The sequence below is a fragment of the Opisthocomus hoazin genome, chromosome 23, assembly GCF_030867145.1.
Source record: "Opisthocomus hoazin isolate bOpiHoa1 chromosome 23, bOpiHoa1.hap1, whole genome shotgun sequence".
Taxonomy (NCBI): domain Eukaryota; kingdom Metazoa; phylum Chordata; class Aves; order Opisthocomiformes; family Opisthocomidae; genus Opisthocomus; species Opisthocomus hoazin.
Window position 1 is genome coordinate 8,547,913 of NC_134436.1, and position 26,239 is coordinate 8,574,151.

Sequence of the window (26,239 nt, forward strand, 5' to 3'; positions counted from 1 at the left end):
CCTGAGCTCACCACAGACTTTATTCTCCTCCAACCAAGCACGTGCTGAACAGTGCAAATTACCTGAGAACTAAATTTTCATAATATTCACCAAAGAACACATCAGGAATGTTAAGACCTTGAATAAGTACCTTTCTCAACCAGCATGCCCTCCCTAGGGAGCACGCTCAGCTCGTGTCACCGCTCCTCTCAGTTCTCAGCAGCCAAACTCTCCCCGAGTGTCTGTCACTACACCGAGGATGCGTACACGCACGTCACGGGGGTCTCCCTACCCCATCGCTACACCCTAGCACTACACAGTGTAGGTTTTCCCCCAGTTTCTGGACATGTAAACCTTTTTCCATACTAGAAGAAAATCTTTGGGCTTGTATCTCCAAGTTATAAAGAAGCATCAGTTTAAAACCAATACGATTTCACCACCTCTTTAGTCCTACCTCCTGACGTAACCTGTTTCCAAAGTGGTTTACCTTTAAGCTGATAGGTTCAAACATTACTTCAGCTAATTAATGACGAAGAATTAACTTCGCCGTGAACCACAGCCACGCGTCTGCAGACACTGGGAAGTGTTTGCTCCTGCGAGGCCCTGCCTGGAGAGGGGCAGCAGCGACCGCTGAGCGCTGCTACGAGAACCCTGCTGTGAGATAACACGGGAATCTAAAAATGCAAGGTGAAATAGAAAAAAAAAATTAACCCTGACTTTTGACAACCGGTGCTTACGAAGACGTGGATTATGAAACCAAATTGTTTTTTATTTTTTAGCCAATATCCGAAACAAAATGTAACTTAATTACCTTACCATGTCACGGGCAGTAATAGTCGCCACGCGAGACACAGGACAGACAGACATCCTGTTACCTTGGACTGAAGAACCAAAGCTGACAGAGACCAAGTTCAACAGCTAACACCACCCTGGGAATTCAGAAAGAGTTACATTCTGTATGTTTTTTCTGCTCCAGAAGAATGGAACTCTTCGCATACCCACCTATAAACCATCACTGCCATCACACTACACGCTCCCCGCCAACTCCACCGAGCACTCGCCCGTCGCTCTCTTCGAGGCGACACCGCTTCCAGAGCAGCACCTGCACCTCCCACTCTCAGCAGGCACCGAGAGCTGTTCTAGCCACAGGTTCACACGGTACAGCCAAACAGCAATCAGACTAGTGTTGAAAAAAAATAAATTAAAAAACTTCTGTTATGCTTTTGTACAGCCTGACTTTCCCGTGAACGTAAAGCAGGCTCAGCAGGAGCTGCACCGCAGTGCAACAGGTGATGGACACCGAGAAAAGGACTTCTGGCTACTTAAGTCCTGTACATCACAGCAAGCAAGATAAAAAGACCTTCTACACATGACACTTCAGAAAATGAAGGGATTGAGATGTTACTCTGAAAAGATTCACTTTATTAAATACAAATTACTATTCACCAATGAACTGTGCATTGCCACAAGCTTTTTCTCCTGTCATGGTCCCATCTGGAGCACTGTGTCCAGTTTTGGGCTCCCCAGCTCAAGAAAGATGAGGAGTTGCTGGAGAGGGTCCAGCGGAGGGCTACGAGGATGGTGAGGGGACTGGAGCATCTCTCGTAGGAGGAGAGGCTGAGGGAGCTGGGCTTGTTCAGCCTGGAGAAGAGAAGGCTGAGAGGGGACCTTAGAAATCCTTATAAATATCTGCAGGGTGGGTGTCAGGAGGATGAGGCCAGACTCTTTTCAGTGGTGCCCAGTGACAGGACAAGGGGCAATGGGCACAAACTGAAGCAGAGGAAGCTCTGTCTGAAGATGAGGAAGAACTTCTTCCCTCTGAGGGTGACGGAGCCCTGGCCTAGGCTGCCCAGGGAGGCTGTGGAGTCTCCTTCTCTGGAGATATTCCAGACCCGCCTGGATGCGGTGCTGTGCAGCCTGCTCTGGGTGACCCTGCTTCGGCAGGCGGTTGGGCTGGATGATGCCTGGAGGCCCCTTCCAACCCCCACCATTCTGTGATTCTCTATCATTATCTGACCTACAAACTTTCAGCTGTGCAAAACATTCACTGGCGATGCTCCTTCTGCATAAGGACGGCTGTGAATTTCAGAAGCCTAAGAACAGAATGGTTTAAGGAAACCATTTTGCCTACTACACGGTAAGAAATGGTCTGTCGTTTGCTAGAGGCCTCCTGACCGTGCCTGGGACGTTCTCAGAGGAGCACGGCCGTGCTGCAGCTGCTCGGCGGGCATCTCCCACGTCCCACACAGGCGCCGCAGGGCTGGCCCTGCCCGAGGCGACCCGCGCCGCACCACACAGATGTACCTGTTCCTCCACCGCACCTCCAGATTTGGGTATGAATGTACTGCAAGGATGTATTCATGTGTGCGTAACAACACGTCATACACAAAACCACAGCCCCGCACGCCACCTCCCTGACGCACTACTAACACACACAGGCTCTCCTGTAATTTGCACACAGAGAATTTTTTTTAATCTGTAACTTAAAGAAACTCGATTGGGGGGTCTAACTAAGCAAATGGGAAACTACAACCAAAGCATACCAAGTGGAAGCAGGGCAGGAAAGGTTACCCAGACTCAACTTCTCTCATGTTTTGCTGTTACACGTTTAAAAGACACATATGTGGTTACCTGAAGCATTCAGTATTTACTAATTTAATGTACCAGGAACCTTGTGGAATACATGTTTCTTTGGGTTTTTTTGGTTTTGTTTTTTTTAAAGACAACCTCAATAGCTAATTAAAATCTAGTCCAAGAACAGCTTTTAGGAAACACCTGTATGTAAGCAGCTGAAGAAAGCTAAGTAGATATTTTAATAAATTCTAGGATTTCCAGATTAATTTTTCACTTATCTTTCAAGAGATCCAGTAAATGCAGTTCTCTTTCATTTTCTGAAATGGATCATATTCTGGGTTTGCCTCAGCTGAGCTCCAAAGGATCGCCAGTGAAATTAAAAAGACTCCCTTCCCCTCTGTATACGAAATGACTTGCTGCACAGCCAGAACAAAAAAAACCCAAACCAAACAGTAAAAAGGAATCTAGGGGTTTCTGAAAATTGTGGTTCTACTGTATCTTCATTTTCAAAAATGTATTGATGTAACTGAAAAAGACAAAAACATCTGTCACTGACAGAAGTATGTCATTGCAAACATCAGTTGAGTGTTACATCAGAACACCTGTAGGGAAGGGCGCTTTAGGAATAAACAGCTTCTTAACACATACTTACAGTTCTGATGAGACAGGCTAAACCACCCTTGCTGCACTCTTCGCCTTACTTTGGGAGGCAGGTTAAAACATATTTCTAGCCTGCTTATGTTAATACCAAGAGACTTAAACTTGGGCAGTATAAATTTATGGCAGATACGGGAGAAATCACAGGAGAGTAGGTCACGATGTCAAGAGAAGCAGCGCGGTGCTCTGCCCTCTAGTACTCTCTTGGGGGGTCCCTGGTATATCGGGTAGGGCACTTCTGAAAGTTATAGCCCCGACCGAACTGATGACAGTTTCGTAGAAGCCATTGTAGCTCCAGAAAACAGCTAAACAAAAAGGACTTCAATGCAGGGAAAAACCACACAACGTATCTCTGAAACTTACAGAATATATAAAGATATTAACTTTCCATAGAATCCTGTGCTTACACCCCTCCACAACAAGGAGGCTTAGTAACTCCTCGTGTCAACAAGGCTTGGAATAAACAACCCTTATCTTTAGTTAGTTTATTTTTGGCATTTTACTGGGAAAACGTTAAAAACATGTTGTTAAAAACACAGCACAATTTTCCAGAGGCTGAACACCTTCTACATTCCGGTGGTCTGTCTAGCCAAGGGTTATAATCTTCAAGTTAGGCAAGTGTCCATTAATGAAGTTCTATGACTACGCTAATCTCCGCTGGCTAACTCCTCGCGAATGAGAAGTCGAGTCTGTCCAACACACTCTAGGGTGAACAGCAAAAGGCACCTTTCAGAAATGACAGGTTCTAAATGATCCACAACGTAACAGAAAGCGAACCATAAGAGGCAACACCTAACACCACCCAATTCACTGGGAAAAACTTCTACGTAACAGGAATTCCAGGAAATGTCATCTGGAATTCCTGCCTCAGGCTGAGGTTAGAAAAAAGTAAGTAGATATTTCCATAGTGAGAACAATGAAGGTGAAGGAAAGGGAATTTCTAAACACTGATTTGATCGTCATGCAAAATAATGCTCAGAAGTACGACCTGGTCAAGAAACCCAATTTAGAACTGCATTTAAAATTAATTAAAAGCAGACTAAGGAATTCAGCTAAGTACGCATGTTCAGCGTACAAATTTAAAAATACATTTTTCTATACAATTTGACAAGGAAAACAGAGGTAGAAGCGTTCTATGATTATGCTGCCTCCATCTTTTTAATGTAAATTCTCTGAATTATCTAATAAAACATTTTAAAATTTACTTAAAAGCCTCAATACCTCAAATTCAGTCCTTTCATATTTTTACAGTACAGCTAAATCATGGAGGAATGATCACACCAGGAAGGTCTGAGGCTACAGTAATGTCTGTACCACAACCACCTACTCCAACAAACCGATCACAAAACTATTCCAAGACTTTATCAATCCAAACACTTCTTCCCACCCCAGCTTCTCATCCTAGAGAGCTAATCCATCGTAAAGTCCCAGTGAACTGCTGAACTTCATAATCAAAATGCAAAGTTAAAATATCCCCAATCAAACCATCTACAAACCAAGTGCTCCGGCTCAGGAACGATTTCATTTAAAATCCCTGAAGGTGAACAGCAGCAGCTGTTTTCATATAATATTTCTTCATTTAGATAAAGCAGCTCAGCTGCTTGGATTTTATTGATTTCAAATTGTGTCTGTATGAATCTCCATATGTATTTCGTGTATCTATCCACTCACACTTGGAGATACTTCTGTCCTTTCCCATTACTTCAACATTTAACTTTGAGACAATTTGATTTCTGCTAACACCACAGATTTAGAAGGACATATCTGGAAAAGTACAGTAAAGGAGAGCAAATACTACTTAAATTTTCTTATAATAATTACCATTTGCAGTATCTCTCATATTACTCCTATTTTATTACTTACCTAGCAGTATTAACCCCTCTGACAACTATGCATGCCTGCAATGCCACCGCTTCCTGACACCGCAGCCTTGCCCAACTGGGAGCCACCCTGGGAGGAACGGCAATAAGGGACATCACAGAAAATGAAAAAATCAATACAGTCCATCTCAAGCCTATCTATCTTCCTTAGAGTCACCTAAACCTAGCTGAAACATACTTTCCTTATTTCAACTCCACCTCTGTTTGCAGAATTTGAATCCTTTAGCTGTTATCGCAACTCGCAGTACTGCGCAGTCATGGCTGTTCTGGTCTTCATTTCCTGGTTTAGTCTTCATTTCTTCCTGTACTCAAGAGACTGTTGATACAAACCCTAAATTTAAGCTACAAAAATTGAATACTGCCTTTCAGATGTGGAGCTTGCCATTTTTTTGCAAAAGAAACTTATAATCGGACTTAATGTCCAAAATCCAACCTACAGTGAAACTAGTTCTGAGTTAGATCTATGGAATGAAGCACCCCAACCTTACTGCCAAGGGTAGAAGACAACAAGAAGTGTGACTGCAAGCGCAGTTCTGTGACTTCTGACAAGGCTTTCCATAAAGAGAATGAGGCCTGACAGTGGCTGAAGGAAGAGATGCCTTTTATTACTCTGGATGCGTCAATTCTGCACTTGGTCCTGCATGTGGGTCGGGGTAATCCCAAACACAAGTACAGGCTGGGCGGACAGTGGCTCAAGAGCAGCCCTAAGGAGAAGGACTGACTTGGGGGTACTGGTGGACGAGAAGCTCAACATGAGCCGGCAATGTGCACCTGCAGCCCAGAAAGTCAACTGCATCCTGGGCTGCATCAAGAGCAGCGTGGCCAGCAGGGCGAGGGAGGGGATTCTGCCCCTTTACTCCGCTCTCGTCAGACCCCACCTGGAGTCGTGCATCCAGCTCTGGAGCCCCCAACATAAGGAGGACAGGGAGGTGTTGGAGCGGGTCCAGAGGAGGCCACGAAGATGATCCGAGGGCTGGAGCACCTCTCCTACGAGGACAGGCTGAGGGAGCTGGGGCTGTTCAGCCTGGAGAAGAGAAGGCTCCGGGGTGACCTTAGAGCAGCTGCCAGTACCTGAAGGAGCCTACAGGAAGGATGGAGAGGGGCTTTTCACAAGAGTGTGTAGTGACAGGACAAGAGGGAATGGCTGTAAACTAAAAGAGGGCAGATTTAGATTAGATATTGGGAAGAAATTCTTCACCATGAGGGTGGTGAAACACTGGCCCAGGCTGCCCAGAGAAGCTGTGGCTGCCCCCTCCCTGGCAGGGTTCAAGGCCAGGTTGGATGGAGCTCTGAGCAACCTGGGCTGGTGGAAGATGTCCCTGCTCATGGCAGGGGGGTTGGAACCAGATGGTCTTTAAGGTCCCTTCCAATCCAAACCACTCTATGATTCTATAATTCCAGTGCCTAAAGCAGGCGCTTGGCAAACCACACCATGTGGCTGCTCAGTCTCTGCTCCATAATAAGCTGTCAGGGAGGCTGCACAAGCTGGTTTTACTTTTGAAATGAAGCACCAATATATGTTCCCCAAAATGATGCCGTTATCACAGGATACACAAAGTCCAGAATCAAAACCCAGGAGCAACACCTACAACTAATGCTGAGAATCGCCCGGCACCCCTCGAGCGCAGAGGGGGGAGGGCAGCAGGGCCCTTCCGCCCGAACAGTGAACACCTTCCAGCGCTCACAGAAGGCCCAAGGGTTTTAAGCTAGACAGGTAACAGATGAAGATTCCTGGTATCTCGAGAGAAAGAGGCCACTTGGTTTGTTTTTTTCCTAGTTGCAGATCATTTAGTTTTCCCAAAGGCACTCAATTTCCCACTTCCACATGCTATTTCTTCAAATAAAAATCATGTTTTATTTAAAAATAAAAATATTATGTCAGTAAGTTTCAGGCCTCCCTTTCTGGACCTCCTGGCATTAATACCACATTCAGTATTTTCATTAATCAGGAGCAGGTAGCTCAAGCCATGTGGGATTTGAGGCACAGTATTTTTTTACCCCAGACTTGCACTAAGAAAACAAAGCTTTCATTCTAAATAAAAAATGAACCAAGTACAATCAAGTACAGCCAGATTCTGAGCACAGACACTACAGAAAAACCCGTCGCTGAAGCACATTCACCCTACTGAGCCACCACTCAAAACCTAAACATCGGGATCAAACACCGACTCCTGACGGTCCTGTTTAAGGAAATAAATTCTGAAGAAACATGAAAACGTATTCCCAGATTTGTCCGCAAGTCCTGCTGGCAGGAGGAATCCTGTGAAGCGGGTTAACTCCCCCAGGCAGACTGAACTCTTCAGGCCCGACAAGCCCACCCCTACCCACATTTCTGTCTGAACGCTTGGTCTGCCGCGGACAACTTCGGAACGTAGCTACGCATCGTCAGGGAAAAAGTCTTTAATAGAGGGAAGCGTTTGCAAGTAACGCAGTTTAAAGTGATTTGCTGTCATCATTTCCTCGTTCTGTTTCTGGTTCCTAATCCAAACAAAAGCAAGTGCTCGTAAAAGCACGCTACGGCCATTGACAAAGAGAGAATCGGTCAGGCTCTCGCAGTGGACCTAAGTAAACACCAACCAGGGGATTATGGTGCTAGTATAACAAACATGTATCTCATTTTTTTTTTTTAAATCAGTTTTTCTTATCTCCCTCCTTACTGAAGTTTCACAGCATACATATGGGTATGAATAAGTGAGGGATTCTTCACCCTAACATCACGCACAGCAGCTTGAGAAACATTTCCCATTAACATGAATGGTAACACGCACACATAAGGCTGTCTTTCAGAGAGATTTGATCATTCGTAAATGTGATGTTTACACAGACCAGGTCAAGTCCAAAGGTTTGTAATCCAAGTATTTAACTTGCGTAAATCTGTTTCTCACTCCTAAGGAACACGGGATGCCCTCAGACACTCACTCTCTAATACACGCAGTACACATTTAATGCAGCTCGCATGAATTCTCATTCCAATTTTTCATTACTATGCAGTCTGCAAAGACAAAAATGCACTAAGTCAGACTGCTCTTTTTTTTCCTTTATCAGAACAATTAACATTAACCATGTACTACTTCACAGGCACTGCTTTTCTACACATTCATTAGTAAAATAACAAAACTGAATGAAGTTTGAATAAAAGTATTAAAATAACTACAAGTACAGAAGCTTACCCTTACACACATTTCTATCAATACTTCCTTAGCAAGTGTTCATAAGGAGATAATGCAAAGCTTCATTTATATTCAATACATGATTCAGGACTCCCAACAAAAAAATGAAATGGCAATTCCTTTAAAAATTGTTTATATTATGCTTCTTCCAGATGTAATTTTTTTTATACTGTATACAGTTTTACTTGCATAACTTGTCAAAACGCTTTGTGAAACCATAAAAGGAGGCTAAGGATTTCACACCGTTAAACAGACCTTGGTGGCAGGAAGGGAAGACATCGAATTTGTTTTTACTTGAGATTTTTAAAGTTTTAGACAAAGAATCCGAAGTCATGTCACTGTGAAGTCCACCCTGGTTTTTACCTACTCGAAATACAGTAGCCAAAGGTTTTTTTCCTAAGGTTTCCAATCCATGGCTTTAATTTCTACCTCAAAATCTCAAAATTAACTATCCACCCATCCATATGGAGATCCAGACGTTTAGTTTTTTCGATTTATTAAAATCTCCTTATATTGATAACAGCACAGGGACATATGATTTGGCACGGCAAACACAGGTTTATCAGCCTAATTGCTTGGATTTCGTACAGTGGATCATTATGTTAATAATGCCTCTCCCATAAAGTGCTAAATGGGAATTCCCACAACGGAGACTTCTCATTGCTGACTGAGAAGGAAAAGAGACTGGACATACTGGGGGAACTGGGAAAAGCCAGCTCTTAGGGACGCAGGAGAGGAATCTTCAAACCAAGAGGACTATCAGGCTCTGCCACAGGGCAGGAAACAGCCACAGCACAAACCGCCGTGCGTCATGGCTCTGTCCGAACAACCCAGGGCCACCAGACGACTACACCTTGCCTTACCACCTTGCCTGGGAGGAAAGATAGCTTCACGGAGCTTCACAGCCTAAAGACATACTCCAGAAAAGGAAAGAACTCTGCATACATGCAGGCTTTCTGACTGTGCAGTATCCAGCCGGCTCCCGAGATAAACCTCACCCTGTCGGTCTGCGGCTCGCGGCACCGTACGCTGTGCTCCCTTCAATACTTTCTCCCATGTAAACAAACCGGACGCTGATCCCACACGACGCCTGAGCCTGCTCTCTCTTCACAGCCCCAGAATCACGGACACAACAGAAAAAAAAAAAAAAAAATTCACATTTTTTATCTAAATCGAATAAAAACAAAAAAGGCATCAACATAGCTATATATTTTCTAAGTTCCTTTTAGTAATTTCATATTTCCTTCAGTTTCCTGAAAAAGTTCCGCTATTGTTTTCCCTAAACTTATGTCCACATTTAATCACCAAAATGCCCCTCCACCGCACAGCAGATGTGTCGTTAACTATTTCTGAAAAAAAGTGAAATAAAACCACCCAGCATGAGAATACTATCGAGTAAGTCAACACTAGCAGATGGTGTTGATTTTGTCACCGCTTGTGTTAAAAATTACCACCTATTCCATCAGTTTCTTCAAGGTAGAAGCTTCATGTAAAAAGTAGAAAAGCTATTTTTTATAAGCTGTCATAGAACTCCTCAAAATACAAGCTCTTGTTTTCCTGGCTCCCAGTTTTCTAGGACGTGGTGCAATACACAGGAGATCAGTTTGTATAAATCTGACACAATTGCGTATTTTGCTAGCAGCTCAGGCTTTCAACACACAATCTGTTTTGTTTCTCAAGCAAACTTGCAAATTCTTTAGTTCAAATAACGGTGTTTTCAAGACAAATTCTGTAACAAGTGTTAAGCCTGCTCCTAGGAGAGGCACCTGGTAGAACCGTGCACTTGTTTTCTTCTAGGACCCAATATGCAAGAGAGCTTTATTTCCCCCTCTGAATTTCCTTCATGCTCATTATTTCATTTTATCACACCTTTTTGGCTTTGCAGTTTACGTTCTCTGGTCGGTTGTTTCTCAACAAAACAGCACGCTGCGTGAAGACCAATTGTACAGCCTGGACCTGGCTACTTACAGAAACCATTGACAAACTCCCATGATAAAACCAGGTTTTACTCCTGTATTTTTGAAAGAATTTCCATTAAAATGGAAACCCAAAAAAACTCCCAGAAGTGCAAACCCATATAATCCTCTGTAAGACAAACCCACATTGAAAGCAGCAAAGCCAACTAAATTCCTCATTGCTGTGATTTAAACAGGCTTCTTATAAATACTGTCTGCAGGATCCACACACAGTATTTAAATAGCTTTCAACAAAGTGAAAGAACTTCTTGACATGTGAATGCCACTGGACAGCAGTCTGCCATTCTCACTGGTGATTTTCACTGTCATGCCACAGAGAGTTCATCCTCCTAAATCACATCCTTGTACAACCAGTTGCACTTTTTATCTTAATGTCGTAAGGACAGGATCATAGAAACATAAAATCACAGAAAGTTTTGGGTCGGAAGGGACCCCTAGAAGTCATCTAGTCCAACCCCCCTGCAGCGAGCAGGGACACCACTAACTAGATCAGGGTGCTCAGAGCCCTGTCCAACCTGGTCTTGAATGTTTCCAGGATGGGGCCTCCACTACCTCTCTGGGCAACCCGTTCCAGTGTTTCACAACCAATCCATCTTCTTCCCCCAGAAAAGGCATAATCCCTCTCTTAATTAAATTACAGTTTAATTGATAACATCCCAAAATTACTTTAAGAACCTGCACATCACCGATTGCCATAGATATTTGAGAAGGTTGTATGCTTGCTGCAACAACATATCTCTTATACAGCTTATTAACTACAGTCATGCAAATCTCCTTTTGGTATTGACAGGATTACACATGAACTCAAACTCTGGACTCCACTACAACATCCAGATTTATATGTTCACAGCCTTCTCAAGATCATCACGCTGAAATGAGGAGAAAAGACGTGTAAACGGCACTACCACGGCTGCAAAGCGAACCAGAGGATGGGGAGTGGTAGAAACAACGCTGCCTGGACAGCCGCTATCACTGCACCACGAGATTTTTTTTAGTTACGTGACGTGATCCTTCCTCCCTCCCTGTGAAGCCTTCTACTGCACGTAACCTTCAGGCTGGCTTGCACACGCTCCATAAGGAAAAGATCCCTTAATCGCCATTATCTAACGGGAGGCACCGGCCTCTGTTTGTGTCCTATTCAACTCATACTCCAAGCTGAGCGCTATTAATATCCTTTTTTGCTTTTATATATTGCTCAAAATTACACTATCTGAATGCTTTAAAAGCATTCATTAATGGTTTTGATAAATCTCTGAGCTGTTGCTACATTATTTTATAACTATACCCATGGTGGTTTTATTTGTTTGGGTTTGGTTTTAATTCTGGATGCTTAGTATGAGATAGATTTGAGATTTTTTTGGTGGCTTTGTTTTGTTTGTTTAATCTGTTAAGAATTCTTTTCCCAAAAAAGGAAAACGTCAGAAAAGGCGAGATTTAGGCGTACTCCAAACACCACACAGGGGAGAGATTTTCCTATAGGATGCTTTTACCCTTTCTCCTTCCAAAGCCAGCGCAGGGATCTGACAGCAGTCCTTCCGCCTGTACTTCTGAAGCACTGACCACTGTAACACCCACCTTCAGCACTTCACCTACCTTTTTCCCCCATCACCTCTCGGTCCGCACCAGCAGCATCTTTCTCCTTAGCAAACCAAAGGCTGAACAGGGCGAGAAACCTAGTATCTTACTACAACACGGCAAAGTAAGGCACCCACTAATTGAGCGTGCTCGATAACTGGGTACCTTTAAAATCAAAAGTCCAAGGGCTCTACTTACGGCGATACATAAGGAAAAACCTTAACCCAAGGGCAGTGCCATCTGCCTGCTTTTGGCAGCATCCATCCAGATCGATGTAAAACATCCTACGGCACTTTTTAAAAGGAAGAGCGATAAAGATTGGTTTTGGTCGATTCCCTTGAACTGTTTACATCACAGATTTGGCTGACACCAAGGCCAGTCAGCACATCGGGATCGACACGCTCACTGCACCTTTCTTATCACTTTTAGAGCACGCAAGGAACCAGTTGACCATCCGTATCAGTTTTAGTATGTCCGAGTAATCAGACTTCTAGAATCACAAAAAATACTAAGTTTTTCTTTTGCTTGTCTCAGTTCTTATTTTCTTAAATGCATGTGACTGTCAAGCCAGAGGTGAGAACTAATACTACCGTCAAATATTTTTGAGTTACTATATAGTCATTAATAAATTCTCCTGATAGTCTTAATTTCTAGAGCCCCGAGCAAACACAATACCAAAAATTAAAAGCAATATATAAATCAGATTTGTTTGAATTGGGAAGGGTCTCAGGTTGTCACGGGAAGAAAACTAAACCAAAGAGAAACAATGTTTGATGAAACGCCTCAAAGCTTCAAATGAGAAAAGACATTGTTCAGACGGATGCAATTTGTAAGGCACAACCCTTTCTGTGATTCTGGAAAATGCACTCAGGTATTACTCTTTGAGATTTAGCATGGCCTGAATAGCATAACCCATTATTTCACCTGTGCCCAAATCCCTTCTGCAATACCAGTAATCACGAATGCTTCAGAAATGCAGAGAACCATACAAGACCATTTCTGTTCTTTCTCAATTTCATCTCTATTACCAACCATACACCTGCCAGCTTGGGCAATTTTTAGTATTATATACCAGCATTATGAAAATTTAATTGCTCTACCAAATGCTCTCCTTATCTCCAGTTTGAAAACACACTGAGCATTCTTGGGCTGCATTAACTGCAAAATGGTCACAGATGCTCGGTACTTTCCAGAATTTGATACAAGAAACTGTCCAGAATTTGCCCAGACACTGGTTGAGATTCAAGGCATAACCCATTCACTAGTTTTTACCAACAATCAAGCAACTAGGGCAAGAAGCATACAAGAAAATCACACTGGGGGTGATGAGAAAACCATGGCTTATGTCTCATTTAAATATTAAGCAAGGAGAATATTCTTCCTGGTTAGGGCCCTAATTCACCAAGCATTTACTTCAGTGCTTAAATGAAAAGCCCAAATGAAAATGTATCTTTCACATCTGTACTAGGTCACAGGTGCAAGAGAAGAAAATAATAAGATATCAAAATATGTCTTTCCTCTCATTAGGCAATCACATACAAGGCAAAAATTGCAGTGTTGAAAACAAAAGACTTGATAAAAACTGGGCCCTGCTAAATTAGTAAGGGCACACACTGATACTACAGTTGGTGTAAGCGTACATACCCAGTGAATGAAAACCATTTTTTGAATTCAAGAAACATCACGAGGAAGATGTCTCCGAATGATTATCTTTATACTAAAATTCCTTAAGATATCTTTGCATTTCAATTACTACAACTTGTTAATTTTTCCTTTTACTAAAATATACGTTGTAAGCTTTTTTCCAAACCTCGTCCTCCTCCTCCAAAAAGTTTTGCTCTCAGGGACACGAAAGTATGTGTGGGGGAAATAGTTGTACTTTAATGAAAAAAAAAAAAATGTCTATCGATGAGGTGATGCCCTACAAAACCAAAAAAACCCCCAACCAAAGCCTCTGATCGTTTTGCACAGCCCCTATGCTACAACACTTGCAGTGACACACCGAGTGTGACTGGATCTGAAACTCTTGGATCAAAAAAATTCAAATCAAGACTACAGACAAACAGAGCTATTGCTCAATCTTTCATTAAAAAGTCAGATTCAAGAATTGCTGGAGAACCCCATATCACATGCAAGCTTTTACCACTGGGGTAAAACATACGTAATTGCCCTTGTGAAAATCCTGCTAGACACAGGTACCACCTTGTTTTTAAGTTCTGTCTGCATGTACCCAGATCTGGCGTCTCTTGCACGCCGCAGCTTGCTCACCCTCCACGGAGCGAGCCCCGGCCCGTGAAGCGATGTCAGCTCTGGGAGCACGCAGCTCCTCCACCACCCCGTGAAGACGCTCGGTAAAAAACCCACCCTTACTTGGGCTCAATCAAATCAGGAAGGGAATGCTCAACAATGAAACAGAAATAAGTAATATAGAGAGATCAGGTTTATTCAACAGAGTATCAACAGCCAGGAGGAAAAAGCAAGCAACCAACCAACATCCCACAGCACATAACAAGCAGAGCATAAACAGAACTAGACTAATCATTGAAACACCCACAAATTCTAAACTAGGGTCTAAGTTTACAAGGAATACAGTTCAAGCAAGATAAAAACCTTACGTATTAGAGAGTTCTTTGTCTCAGCCAGCTGCTGCCAGCTTGTCTGTCTGTCTTTCAATTTCTCAGAAAGGTGTGTGTGAAAATCTAAATGAAATAAAACAAATACATTTTAGAGATGGCTCTTTTCCTCCTTTTCTTCCATTTATCTCTGCTATAACACAGCCAAGTACGTCTCATTACATAATAATTTTTATTATTTACAAAGAGACTCTTCAGATACACTTGGAAAATGGACACCTTCAGCTGTAATAAATCACTCCTTCGGTGTTTATTGCAGCAGCACGAGGACCTTCACGCTGACGATCAACATGAGCAGGCTCGTTCTGCTGCATCTCAACGAGACGCGAACCAGGGAAACCACAGTGCTGCAAGGATGGCGATTTTTTTTCTTTCCTGTCTCGTAAAAACTCTCCAGCTTTAGGGAGACAGATTTTAATATATACAAAAAACCTAATCATTTAGTTTTAACTAAAAAGCAAACAGGTTTCGTTGTACAACTAATTCAAATATACCTGGACTCTGAAAACGTGAAGTAAGCAGGGAGTCCTCTCAGATTTGAAAAGCAAAAAATCAATTGAAAAATTGTTATTGAATTTCATAACAACAGCAGGAGAGTTTTCAGACATAGTAAACAGGAAACATAAAACCTACTTTTATTTATTTACATGAATTCCCTTGCACAAGCCAGTGAGACAAAAAGCCTAATAATTAACTTATGGTCATTTCAATTCATGCCATTCATTCAATTCAATTCAGCCATTAAGGCTTCACAGGGAAATTATTTTACTTGGTACGTCTCGGGTTCAAATCCTTAATAATTTTTATAAGACAATAATTTTATCTTGCACCTAAAAATCAGCAGAATCAACAATGAAAACATGTTCTGTTTAGCACAGTAATTTATTATAAGCAAAGGAAAAAAGGCAGTGTATTGACACTTGAAGATATAAAACCAGCTGACCAAAACAACAGAAAAGAAATCACTTTGCATGCAAAAGATGCAAGACAACAAATCAGCATTATTGTTAGGAGCACAACTATTTGGGCCTACAACGCCTGCAACAGAAATAATGTGAAAGAATGACAGCTCCCGAGTTTTACAGTGCTGGCTTTGGGGGTGAAAAGTAATTTTCAGGGACAGGTTATCCTGTTACCAACAGTACACACCAGACAGAGTTTACTGCAGTGGCTCAGCATCCCCTTGCCCCACACGAAATTCGAGTTTGATGTGGTGTGCCTCTACATCATTTTCAGGTAGTCTGGGATTTGCGGCTCCTGTCTCATTAGTTCAGCTTTACTTGCGATGATGCAGACTTTCGATTTAAAACAAAGGAAGGAAATGATATTTTCACGAATGCTCAACTGAAAGATAATTCTTAGAATAACACGCAAGTGAAGGAGAGGTATGGGAAGTGCAGAGCACAAGGACCATCAGCGTAAAAACTTTGTGAATAAAAGAAAAAAATAAATTGCAAAGTTCTTCCTTTTGGTGTTACCAGCAATTTTCCCCAAAATACAACACTAAAAGTTGATGAGAGTATTTTCGTATTTTTCATATTTGAAAAACAGGAGAAATTAAATATAAATAAACACATGCAGACACAGGAATTGCTTCACCATGCTTTTTTCTTTTTCCCCTCTTTTCCTTTTTTGATGTGAAAATGGGACCAAATTCTTAAATACAGTGCAATTCTTCTGTGCTACTTACAATTAAATTAAATATTTTTAGTAGTTTGTAATTTTACAGTTTCTGTTATATCACATCCTGCAATACGTGAATTTTTGAAATCTTTCCTGTTTCTATTTTGTTTTAATAGAAGTTTTGCTTTCATTTCTTGTTCAAGAGGCAAAACCAGAATTAATCCATCAACACTTTATCTACTGACATTTCATCACATTACTCTAAGCACCTGCGTGTTACTGAACCTGTGATTTTCTCTTTTCACCTGTCTGTGGCCACCTTGGGCTGTTTGACCCTCACAATTACAAAAGGTACAGATGGGGACAACAAACTGTTCCCCCAAGGAAGCCGAGCCATCCCTCCTTTTGATATGAAACATCTAAAATTAATGGTAAAACATAAGTCTCCAAGCTCTACTCCTCCGACAACTTAAAAAAATAAAAGTTTGTTACCAATGCCTGAAGGAAAGAATAATTATAATTTTGAGAGACTTTAAAAACAGCGTCATCTGAAGGGAGGTCTCCGTGGGTATTGCCTTCCTTTGACACTCACAGGGAGTTAAACCTAATTGCATTTAGGGTTATCTCTAGCAGCTACACTCAGAATCAAACATCCTCATGAGGACTATTGTTCTAACTAATCTACTTATTAGGCTTTTATTCCGATTTAGTACAGTCTTTTATAAAAAACATCTCAAAGGGATAGTAATGGATTTTGCAATTATCAGACAGGAAAGAATAGACTATGACCTACAATCTTTGGCCTTGCCAAAAATTAGGGGAAAAAATTCTTTTGTAAGTAAATCTTTAGATCATTAAGTCAATTTTAGTCCTTATCAGACACCACACTTTGCACCTGGAAGAAGTAAAACCTGTGTGAGTTTACTACGCTTTCCCGTTACGCATTCCTCTGAAAAACCACCCCCCGACGCCCACAGGTCCGTGTGCTCCTACAGCAACTGCCGGAGAGAGAGACACCTCCTTTCTGTACATTACTCTCAAAGACAAACGAGCAGCAGTTCTCGGCTTGCTGTTTCAAGCCCCAATTTCAGTTAAAAATCAATGCTGATACAGCTGATTTTAAAAAGACACAACAAATACGAGCAACATTTTTTGAAAATTGAGAAAACAAATACTGCGACTCCTGAACTGCTCTCCTGTGAGGTATACAATGTCCAGACCAGTGGCTCGTCTTCTGCACAGCATTTATCAAACTCCTTTCCTTCTCCTTCCCTCACAGCAGCCTCTTCAGGAACTCACACCCTGCTTCCACCATTCTACTACTTTTTAATATTTATCTCACTTCCGTCACACCCCACCAGTCTCCCACGAGGCCTGGCACCCTGATGAGACCTACACGGTATGACCTTCTTGCTGTCCGACAGAAAGGCTGCCATGTAACCAGGGATGAAGAGGCACCTCTGAACACCACATGGCCAGAGGTCCCGCTCTCCAGCATCCCACCGCAGAGCATTCGTGGGCCCCATAGGACATGTCTTTCTCGCAGCAAGGAGGCCAATCACCAAATATCATGTTCTTCATTCACGGTTCTTCTTTTAACCTGGCCTACACAATGACCCATAACTCCTACCCACCCAGGAACAAGCATCACTCCCATCTCTTCTTTCTCTCTCCCCTCCCATCCCCAGTTGTTTTCTTCCTTCGGAATTTTCCCCTTTATGCTCCTCTCTGAATGGATGCTTCCAACTACGCACTATGAATTTTCAACCTTCTTAGTTTAGTCAGGTATTCTGGAACTCCACTTTTTAACATTTCATAGAATCACAGACTCATAGAATGCTTTGGGGTGGAAGGGATCTTTAGAGGCCATCCAGTCCAACCCCCCCAGTGAGCAGGGACGTCTTCCACTAGACCAGGTTGCTCAGAGCCCCATCCAACCTGGCCTGGAATGTTTCCAGGGATGGGGCATTGACCACCTCTCTGGGCGACCCACGATTTCCCAACAGGCATCACCAAAAGCTTGGCCACCAGTCATGCAGTATATGTTCCACCCTTTAAGATGACAGCACATTGTTTATGTGTTTGGGGCTTTTTTACAGTACGAAAACTTTTTGCATTTTATAAGGCTTGCTTCTTCCATCCATAATTCTTAGGCGTCTCTATCAACATTCATATAGAAAATAACTGTGGAACCCTAAATATGACCAGAGCCTAAACATCTTCCTAAGCTCTGTTCTCGTTTTCCCTCTCCTATTTGTCAAAGTGGCATAACCCAATTTTTACTGGTAACAAACAATAAAAAAAATGGTTTATTTTTATAAACTAGAACTTCAGAGCATTAAAAAAAGGTCGTACCAACAAAATACCCTTCATTTCCCAAGCTGCTTCCCCTCCCTCCCAACATGCACACATAACCGCCCCGTAACAAATGCTTGCTCCATTTCTGTCACACCTACGCGGCTGAGGCTTGTCCCACTTCTCTCCGATTTGCTCTCTATTGAATGCTTTCCATGAGCAGAATTTGCTCCCCCGTTAGTACCGCAGTACATTTTCATCGCTTTCTGCTCAACGTTTATTACTGATCATTATGGTTTTTGAGGAATAGGACAAAAATCATAGCAACTGACAGAACACTCCCTCAGTACTGGGCAGTCAAAGCACTCCATTTTCCTCAAATAACCTTTTTTTGGTTTTGTTTTTTCATCACATTCTCCCCTAACATTTTGGATCAAGCATACTGGACAGATGTAACAAACACGGTACTCGTAACCTGTATGCATACCATTTCTGAAGGCAAAGAATGATTATGAAAAAGTTATAAAAAGTCAGCAATGTAAAAATCACGCACAAAAATATGGGAATATGAACTGTTCTGCAATAAAACGGCCACACAGTTTTTCTTCTCCTATATTGTCTTGAAGAAATTACTATCTGCTGTTTTGGTCTATTATGTTCCATTGCACATTTTATATTCAGTGCTTTGTTTAATCTTTTACAAATGTTGTATTCATTTCTCTCTTCTCTGAAGCACATTCACCAAGCCAATTCAACGTAGAACAGCTTTACCTGCATAGCATACTAGCAGATCTCAAGCAGAATTGTTCTCCGATACAAAACATGCACGAGACATTTTATTTCTTGACAGTCTACACTTCAATATGTTAACATACCACCAAACATTCATGCGAGAATGACAAACACTACAAAGGAAAAATAGTCTAATATTAGTTCAAGTACATGTGAAAGCTTCTTATAGTTCAGCAAAATCAACAGCAAATACCCTATTTCCCCCCTCCTCAGTCTACCAATGGTAAGGTTACAAAAGGGAGTCAGAAGAATTTTTGACTCACATTCCTGCTTACGATGTCCTAAATCTTACCAAACATGACCCGCAACAGATCTACTGCGCCAGGAGCTGGGCTTTCCAAGCGCACTGCCCACTACTTCTAGACAGAATCAACTAAGCAATTAGCTACATTAGAGACAACAGTACAGCACTTAAAATGACACATACCTTCCTTCTGTATTTTCATTTTCTATGGACTAATAAAAGCCTTAGGATGCACTAGTACTGTAAGCAGCACAGAGACCTGCAGAATTCAGATCAGCACTGAGCAGAGCGCACAGACTATTTCTTTGTGCGGAAGTCTGTCTACACTTCTGAACTTCAAGTGAACTGAAACTAAATTTCAAATGGATTTATTTAAGTCCAATTAAAATGTTTCTACTTGTCTTATTTCCAAAAAGAATTTAATACAGGCCCTCTTATGTCCAAACGAATAGAGTCTACATAGGAGTTTCAATCAATTTCACTAGACTACTTAAAACCCATGCCACTAAATCACTGGTAATTTGGATGAATCTTCTCAAATGCCTCTGAACAGTCAAGCCCCAACATCTAAAATATCTGTAACTGCCTCTTAATTCAACGTGGCCATTGACTCACATAAAAAGAAAAACTCTAAGTGAAACTTCAGAACATTTTTGCTCTTCCGCCCGCTGCTTCCTGCTGGTTTCGTTTCGCTTTGCTGTTTAAAGTAAGAGTCAATTTAACAGCTCATACTTCATGCTGTAGGATGGGTTAGTATCCCCCATAATACAGGTCCACGACTCAGCTACAGGTCAGTGTCCCCATAACGAATAAAATCATAAGCCACAATTCTCGTGGGAATAACTTCTTAACAACCCAGAAAAGCTTCAGTCTCCAGCAGCAACTACAGGTACTCTAAGGTTGCTTTCTCTTTCTTTAATACCACTTCCATGCAAGTCTTTCTCCCAAATAACACTTTGCTACTAGTTCAGCCTCCGGTCCAATGACTTAGTTCTTAAATCAAAAACTTGATGCCTGGAAAGACCAATATCTGAATTATTAGGCTAATGGGGAGAATTGAATTTACTGCAGTACACACTAAACAGCTCCTGGACAAAGTATCATGTTTTTAAATCTAGCTATTTGGAAAAAAGAAAACAACTAAACACTAAACCTGGTATCTTTACATAAATATGGTGGCAAAATTCACACTAACCAAGTTTTACAACAAAAGTGGTCAGGTACAAAGTTTAAATTTAGAGGGGACTATGTGCATTGTACTACAACCGCTCCAAACCTCAGCTAAAGCGCCCGCTGCTGTTCTTCCTCACTTTTGGCAGCACACAAAACTGCGTGAATAAAATCTTATAGAGACGGCTAAAAAGAACTTAAATTCTATAAAGAATTCATTAAAAAGCATTTTCCTCCTTATTGTGGGACACATATTGACAACCTATACTTTTTCAGCCTGAAAGGATGAAGTCAACCAAAATGCTACAGTAAAAACTACCTGCCACATACTACTTGGCTCCTTCTTTTGTGAATAAGGGAATAAACCCCAGTTAGCTGCTCTTGGTAAGATTGCCCTTGTTTTATTTATCAACTAATGTCAGCAGAATGGAGCACTGGGACAGCCGCGAAACAGACATTCTGGGCTTCACAAAACAACGGAAAGAAGGTTTTCCAGGAGAAGCACGCAGTTCTCATCACACTGGATTACTATAACCACATGTCGGGTGTTGTGTCACCCTGCCTCTCCGCCACAAGCAGCAAAAAAACAAACCACCAAAACCACCATTTCTTCTGTCAAAAGAACAGTGTAAAGCTAAGACATACAGACTAAAAAGGTAAGAAGGACCAACATACTACCACGTTGGTCCGACAGACACGCTGGGCATTTTTTTCGACAACCTGAATAATCCCCACAGGCCCTACAACACCCTGCGTGCTTCTACCACTGGGGCTCTCGGCTGATTTAAAATCAAGCAAGCCCCTAAAAATATAAAGAAATGCTAAAACAAACACATACAGTTGTGGTCCTGGGGAGCTGGTGATTGAGATCAATGTTCTAGCAACAACGATGTCTTACAAATCAAAACAAAGAAGCTCTTAAAGCAACAACTTCAGCACCTGCCTACCTCATTACAGTTACCTTCTTCACCCTTAAGAGTTATTGGGTTTTTTTCCCCAATTGTTACAGCAAGTTAATTAATTGATGAGCCTTGACCACCTTTACACCTACTTTTACTTACGGATCTCTCGTCTCATTCTACAGCAAGTTCTATCGGTGGGGAGAAAAAAAAAAAATCAAATTGTAGTTTTCAAGTAATTTAGTTGTTAAAGTCTAATTAGTCATCTGTGCCCATACACTATTTTGAAGAACTAAGAACTGACACACAGTTCACAAGAAGACAAGTAAACAAACTTACTGTCTTACTGTGCTATTTGTTGGGGAAAACAAATTACGAAGGACAAAACTTCCATCTCAAATTTTTCCAACTTTCTTTTCAGCCTCTATAATGAGATCACCTATAGCTCCGAAACAAAATTATTCTCAGTACTCCTTGACACAAAATGTAGCAAGTCAGACCAAAGATCTTTTATCACATCTCTAGTCTAAGGAAAAGTATGACACTGGAGTAAATGTATGAAGATAACCCTGCAGAATAGCCTCTGAAACTCCAGGAGTTTGTCTCTCAGATTTCCCAACATTTTTATTCAGCAGCCCTGGTTGGATTTTTCTTCCACCAGTCTGGCTTTGAACCCGTGCAAACTGCTAACATTTACAAAGTCCAGGAACAAGCAGTCCAAGTACTTTCCCTGAATGCTATATGAAGTAGATTTTTGTTCACTTTGGTTTGCCATTTGCTAATTGATGTTGCATAGTTCCCACATGGGGAAGTGAACAACCACTCCTTCTTCACATTCTCTGTGTCATCATCGCCACGTAGACTCCACTCATGTCACCAGTCACTGGTTTTTTTACACTAAAGAATATTAAACTATTAAAGCCATTCTTCACAAGGAAACCATGCCGTACTTTGGGTAACCCATCTCACTGGCTCTGACCTATTGCAGTTCTACTACAGCACTCTTTCAACGGAAGAATGGGAATTCGACGTATCATTCGAGGTCTGGGCATCCCACACCTGCCACAGTGGCAGCGATGGTATTTTCCATTTTGTTCTTTACAGAAACTTTCCACCGGTTCCTCTTGCTTGTTGTAAGGAGGCGGCTGTTTGCATTATTGTGATATCTTATGGATATCCTTTCATAGGACTGTCCACTCTCGCACTAGCATAACTTTCCTGACTAATAGCAGACAATTCAGAGCCCACCATATCTCCTCAACCATTACCAATTTCACCTGCTGTTTTCTCTCCCACCCATTCAGCATCAGGAGATTCTTCAGAAAATTTTTCACTGTCTTTGTCTTCACTACCCTGAATAACAGTGGGAATACAGAAAACGATCACCTCAGTACATATCTGTCTTCCCAGTTCGTTTTAAAAACCACCAAAATTAAGTTTGCCCCATGAACAGAACAACAATGTGCAGGAGGAGGCCGTAACACACTCAAAAACCCAGACAAATTCAGCTCTTTCATGTAACGCTGTGTGTTCACCTCGCCCATCGTGGTAGCTGCTCCCCTCTGCATCCAACACAGGCGAGTAATAAACACACTCATCAGTTTCTGACAGACGGAATCCAGCCTTACAGACTACAGACAGGTTCCACAAACCAAGCAGTTCACAGGAGAGCCAGCAGAACTGCCTGGACAAGGCAGACCCACATAAAGATACCACAAGTTCATGCTGTGCACTGCTGGAGAGCAAGCGTCAGGCACAACACCTCAAAAGCGGTAACGCTTTCGAGTAGGTATACACAGACGATACTTTCTGCGCGTACCAGAAGGCTACTTACGATGTGAAAAATACTGCAATCTATCCTAAGCTACAACTACCGAGTCGCATGGTGAGCGACCTAGTTTCCTTTTCATTTTAAGTGTATTTTTAGTTCTTCCCTGTTGATTTTTGTTTTCATTAAAACCTCAGGGCTATGTCCTTTCGAAGGCTGCTGGAGACTGAGTGGACGCACGATGCTTTGTCAAGAATACCTCGGCATGTTTCCCCCATGATCTCTCTCTCTCTTACAGTCATACCTCTAATAGCAGCTCGACTGAAGAGCAAATCAGCGTCATTTGTTTACCTCTATCTCATCATTCTTTCACAGGAATTTAAATGCAAACGTGAAACAGGACGAAGACCAACAAATGCATCAAGGGGTAGTGCAGTCTAACGACTACAACAGGAAAAGAGACTGTTGGGCGCTCTGCTTACTGCCACGGCGTTCTGCAGCAGTTGGCAGTACTGGCAGCGTTCTGCAGATCTTCTTTTTGCAACTGAATTTATATAGAAGTACTTTGAAAATCATCCCACTATTTATACAGAAGTGGTGTAATTCGTTGCCATAACCTCGTGGAACGGCATGTAACATTTTATATAGACAATTAAGGAGATCATCGTGATTTGAAATAGAAAAGACAATCCACCTAAGAAAAGAGCCCTCCGAGTGCCTCCAATCGTGAAGCAGATGCATTAGAAGAGTTTCCTTTTTCAAGCATTCTGAGCTTAATTTGCATTAAGTGGAAACTTATAATTGTTCTCAAACCAGAAATGTCAACTCAGTGAAATGAGGTCCACTGTTGTCAGTATTTTTTTTGGGTTTTTTTTAGTATCAAAATGGACCATAAAACTTCAAAATTTACATACGGACTCCAAAAGCTCAGAGCAATTAGCAGCTGAATTTTTTGTTTTGCCCCTTCTCTACCACTGAATTAAGTCACAACATTAGTTTCTGTATAATAAACAAGCACAACATATTGCTTAATGACCTAGCTTCAAATGCAGGCTCAGTTGCAGTAATGATCTTGATAATTATATTAGGACAGTCTAGGTTTCCCTACAGTGCTCTGTTTTTCAAATTTAAAGAGTTATGTGCATGATGACAGCTCTGGGTGCTCCTAAGACTATTCTTACTTTATCCTGTCTACTTTCGCATGCTCCACAAATTCCATTTTAAGCTGCAGTTTTCAAGTATTTTGTCAATCACAGTTTATCAAATGCATTCTGTTAGGCAGCTGTCAGGCCAGATTCGGCACTGACAAGCTGTCTTTGCTCCTGTTCATTCTATCCTTAAGTCACCAACTCTTATTTTTATCTCTGAGGAGAAGCAATACTCAGGCTAGAAAAGGCTCTACCTGCTCACTAAACAGGCAGTTGAGTCACTATTTTGGCAAGGCCCCTGATCAACAGAACGAGGAGTCCCAATAAATTCTCAGCAGCCCATTTCTGCCTACTTTCCCCTTATCATAAGTGCTGTTCTGAAAATACTACTGGCACTCCGCACACAGAAGTGATTGAGTAAAAAGATACGGTGCAGGTTGTCAATTTATCCTGAAATAGCCTCCAGTGGATAGATAAAAGCCATCTAAACCATAGCAGAAGACAGTGCTATTACACAGAATCGCCAGATTCCCCACAAAACATTCCAGACAGAAGTCTGGCCTCTGTGGCACACACACACAATGACAGCACACATCGCTATTTGCGTATAGAGGGAAAGATCAGTCCATACTGAAGTATTTTCCTATAAATTCTGGCAATTAGGAACTTCATGGCATCTTACTCCGTATAAATGCTGCAAGTGATATTTCATAAAGGCTAACACTGGGATTATGCCAAACTTGCCTTTTAGCATAATTGTTATCGACTATATTACCTAAAAGAATGTTCACTTCTAATGACAAATCGCGACTGGGGGAAAAAAGTATTAATCTGATTCCCCCCCCTCCCCCATTTATTATCATGGAAATGCCATATGCATAAGAGTGCACAGAGAGCTTATCTCCAGATATTTTAGTTGATCAAAATGACTGCCGTTTGATCCTACGCACGGTCAGTTGTGGGATGAAGGAGGGCGTTTGGAAAGTGGATCCAGTGTTAATTTACATCAAACCCTTCTGCTTTAAAGGGAACAGAATAAGAAAGTTTCAGTCATCATTAAAGAGGAAGCAAGAAAAAGGCTAAGTATGACTTCAATTTTTGAAGGGCTGAATACTTCCTGCACCAGTTGACATTAACAGAAAACAGCATCTGAAACAAGCTTGCATCTGAAAACAGACCTTACATGAATTTATGACAAAATTTTCAACGGCTGTCCATCTTTTAAGTGTCCATCATCATCTATTTACGCCATATAAAAAGGAACAAAGCAATAAATGGGCCAGGGTAGCCTCAAAATTAAAAGAAAAATCATTAAGATAATGCACAGGATACAGCAGACTACCTTAAAACACCCTCTCATTGCCAAGCCTAGCACGAGAGAAGGTTCGAAAATGAGCTAGAGGCGAGGCAGGGGTGCGGGAAGAAGTCCGACACCGGATCACAGCACGCCAACACGCCAGTAAGCAGCTTGGGAATAGCTGGCCTGACAGTGTTTCACAGCACTGTGGGCTGGTTTTGGGACAGGCCAAACTGCAATCAGAAGAATACAAAGGAGTGCTGCATCCTCACAATGCTCCCCAACTCCCGCTTACGGCGGCGGGTTTGGTATTATGACTCTTCCGGCCTCAGACAAAGGAAAACCATAAAGCAAATGAGAAAACTAGAGTTCCATTTATACCCTATGTCCTCAGCTAGCCTGGATACAAATATTGGAACAGGTGAGCAGGGGCTTTTTGCTGTTTCAAAAGGAATCTCTTCCACCGATTAAATGGCGCACTTCATCGCATCACGGCACTGCATTAAGAATTTGGGTACCTGTGAACACAACGCAGGCGATGTTCAGACTTCATAATACA

The 26,239-nt window shown here is 41.9% G+C and overlaps 1 protein-coding gene across 16 annotated transcripts in view; it reads right to left on the bottom strand.

Moving 5' to 3' along the window:
* The window catches only part of TENM2 (teneurin transmembrane protein 2), a 1,253,534-nt gene that overhangs the window by 306,549 nt on the left and 920,746 nt on the right, over positions 1-26,239 (bottom strand). Inside the window, exon 10 of one of the 16 annotated variants that reach the window (XM_075442198.1) lies at positions 14,427-14,510. The exons of the other annotated variants lie outside the window; for them this stretch is intronic. Within the exon in view, the coding sequence (XP_075298313.1) occupies positions 14,427-14,510 (84 nt within the window). The remainder of the gene's footprint in view (positions 1-14,426; positions 14,511-26,239) is intronic. 16 annotated transcript variants of the gene reach the window in all.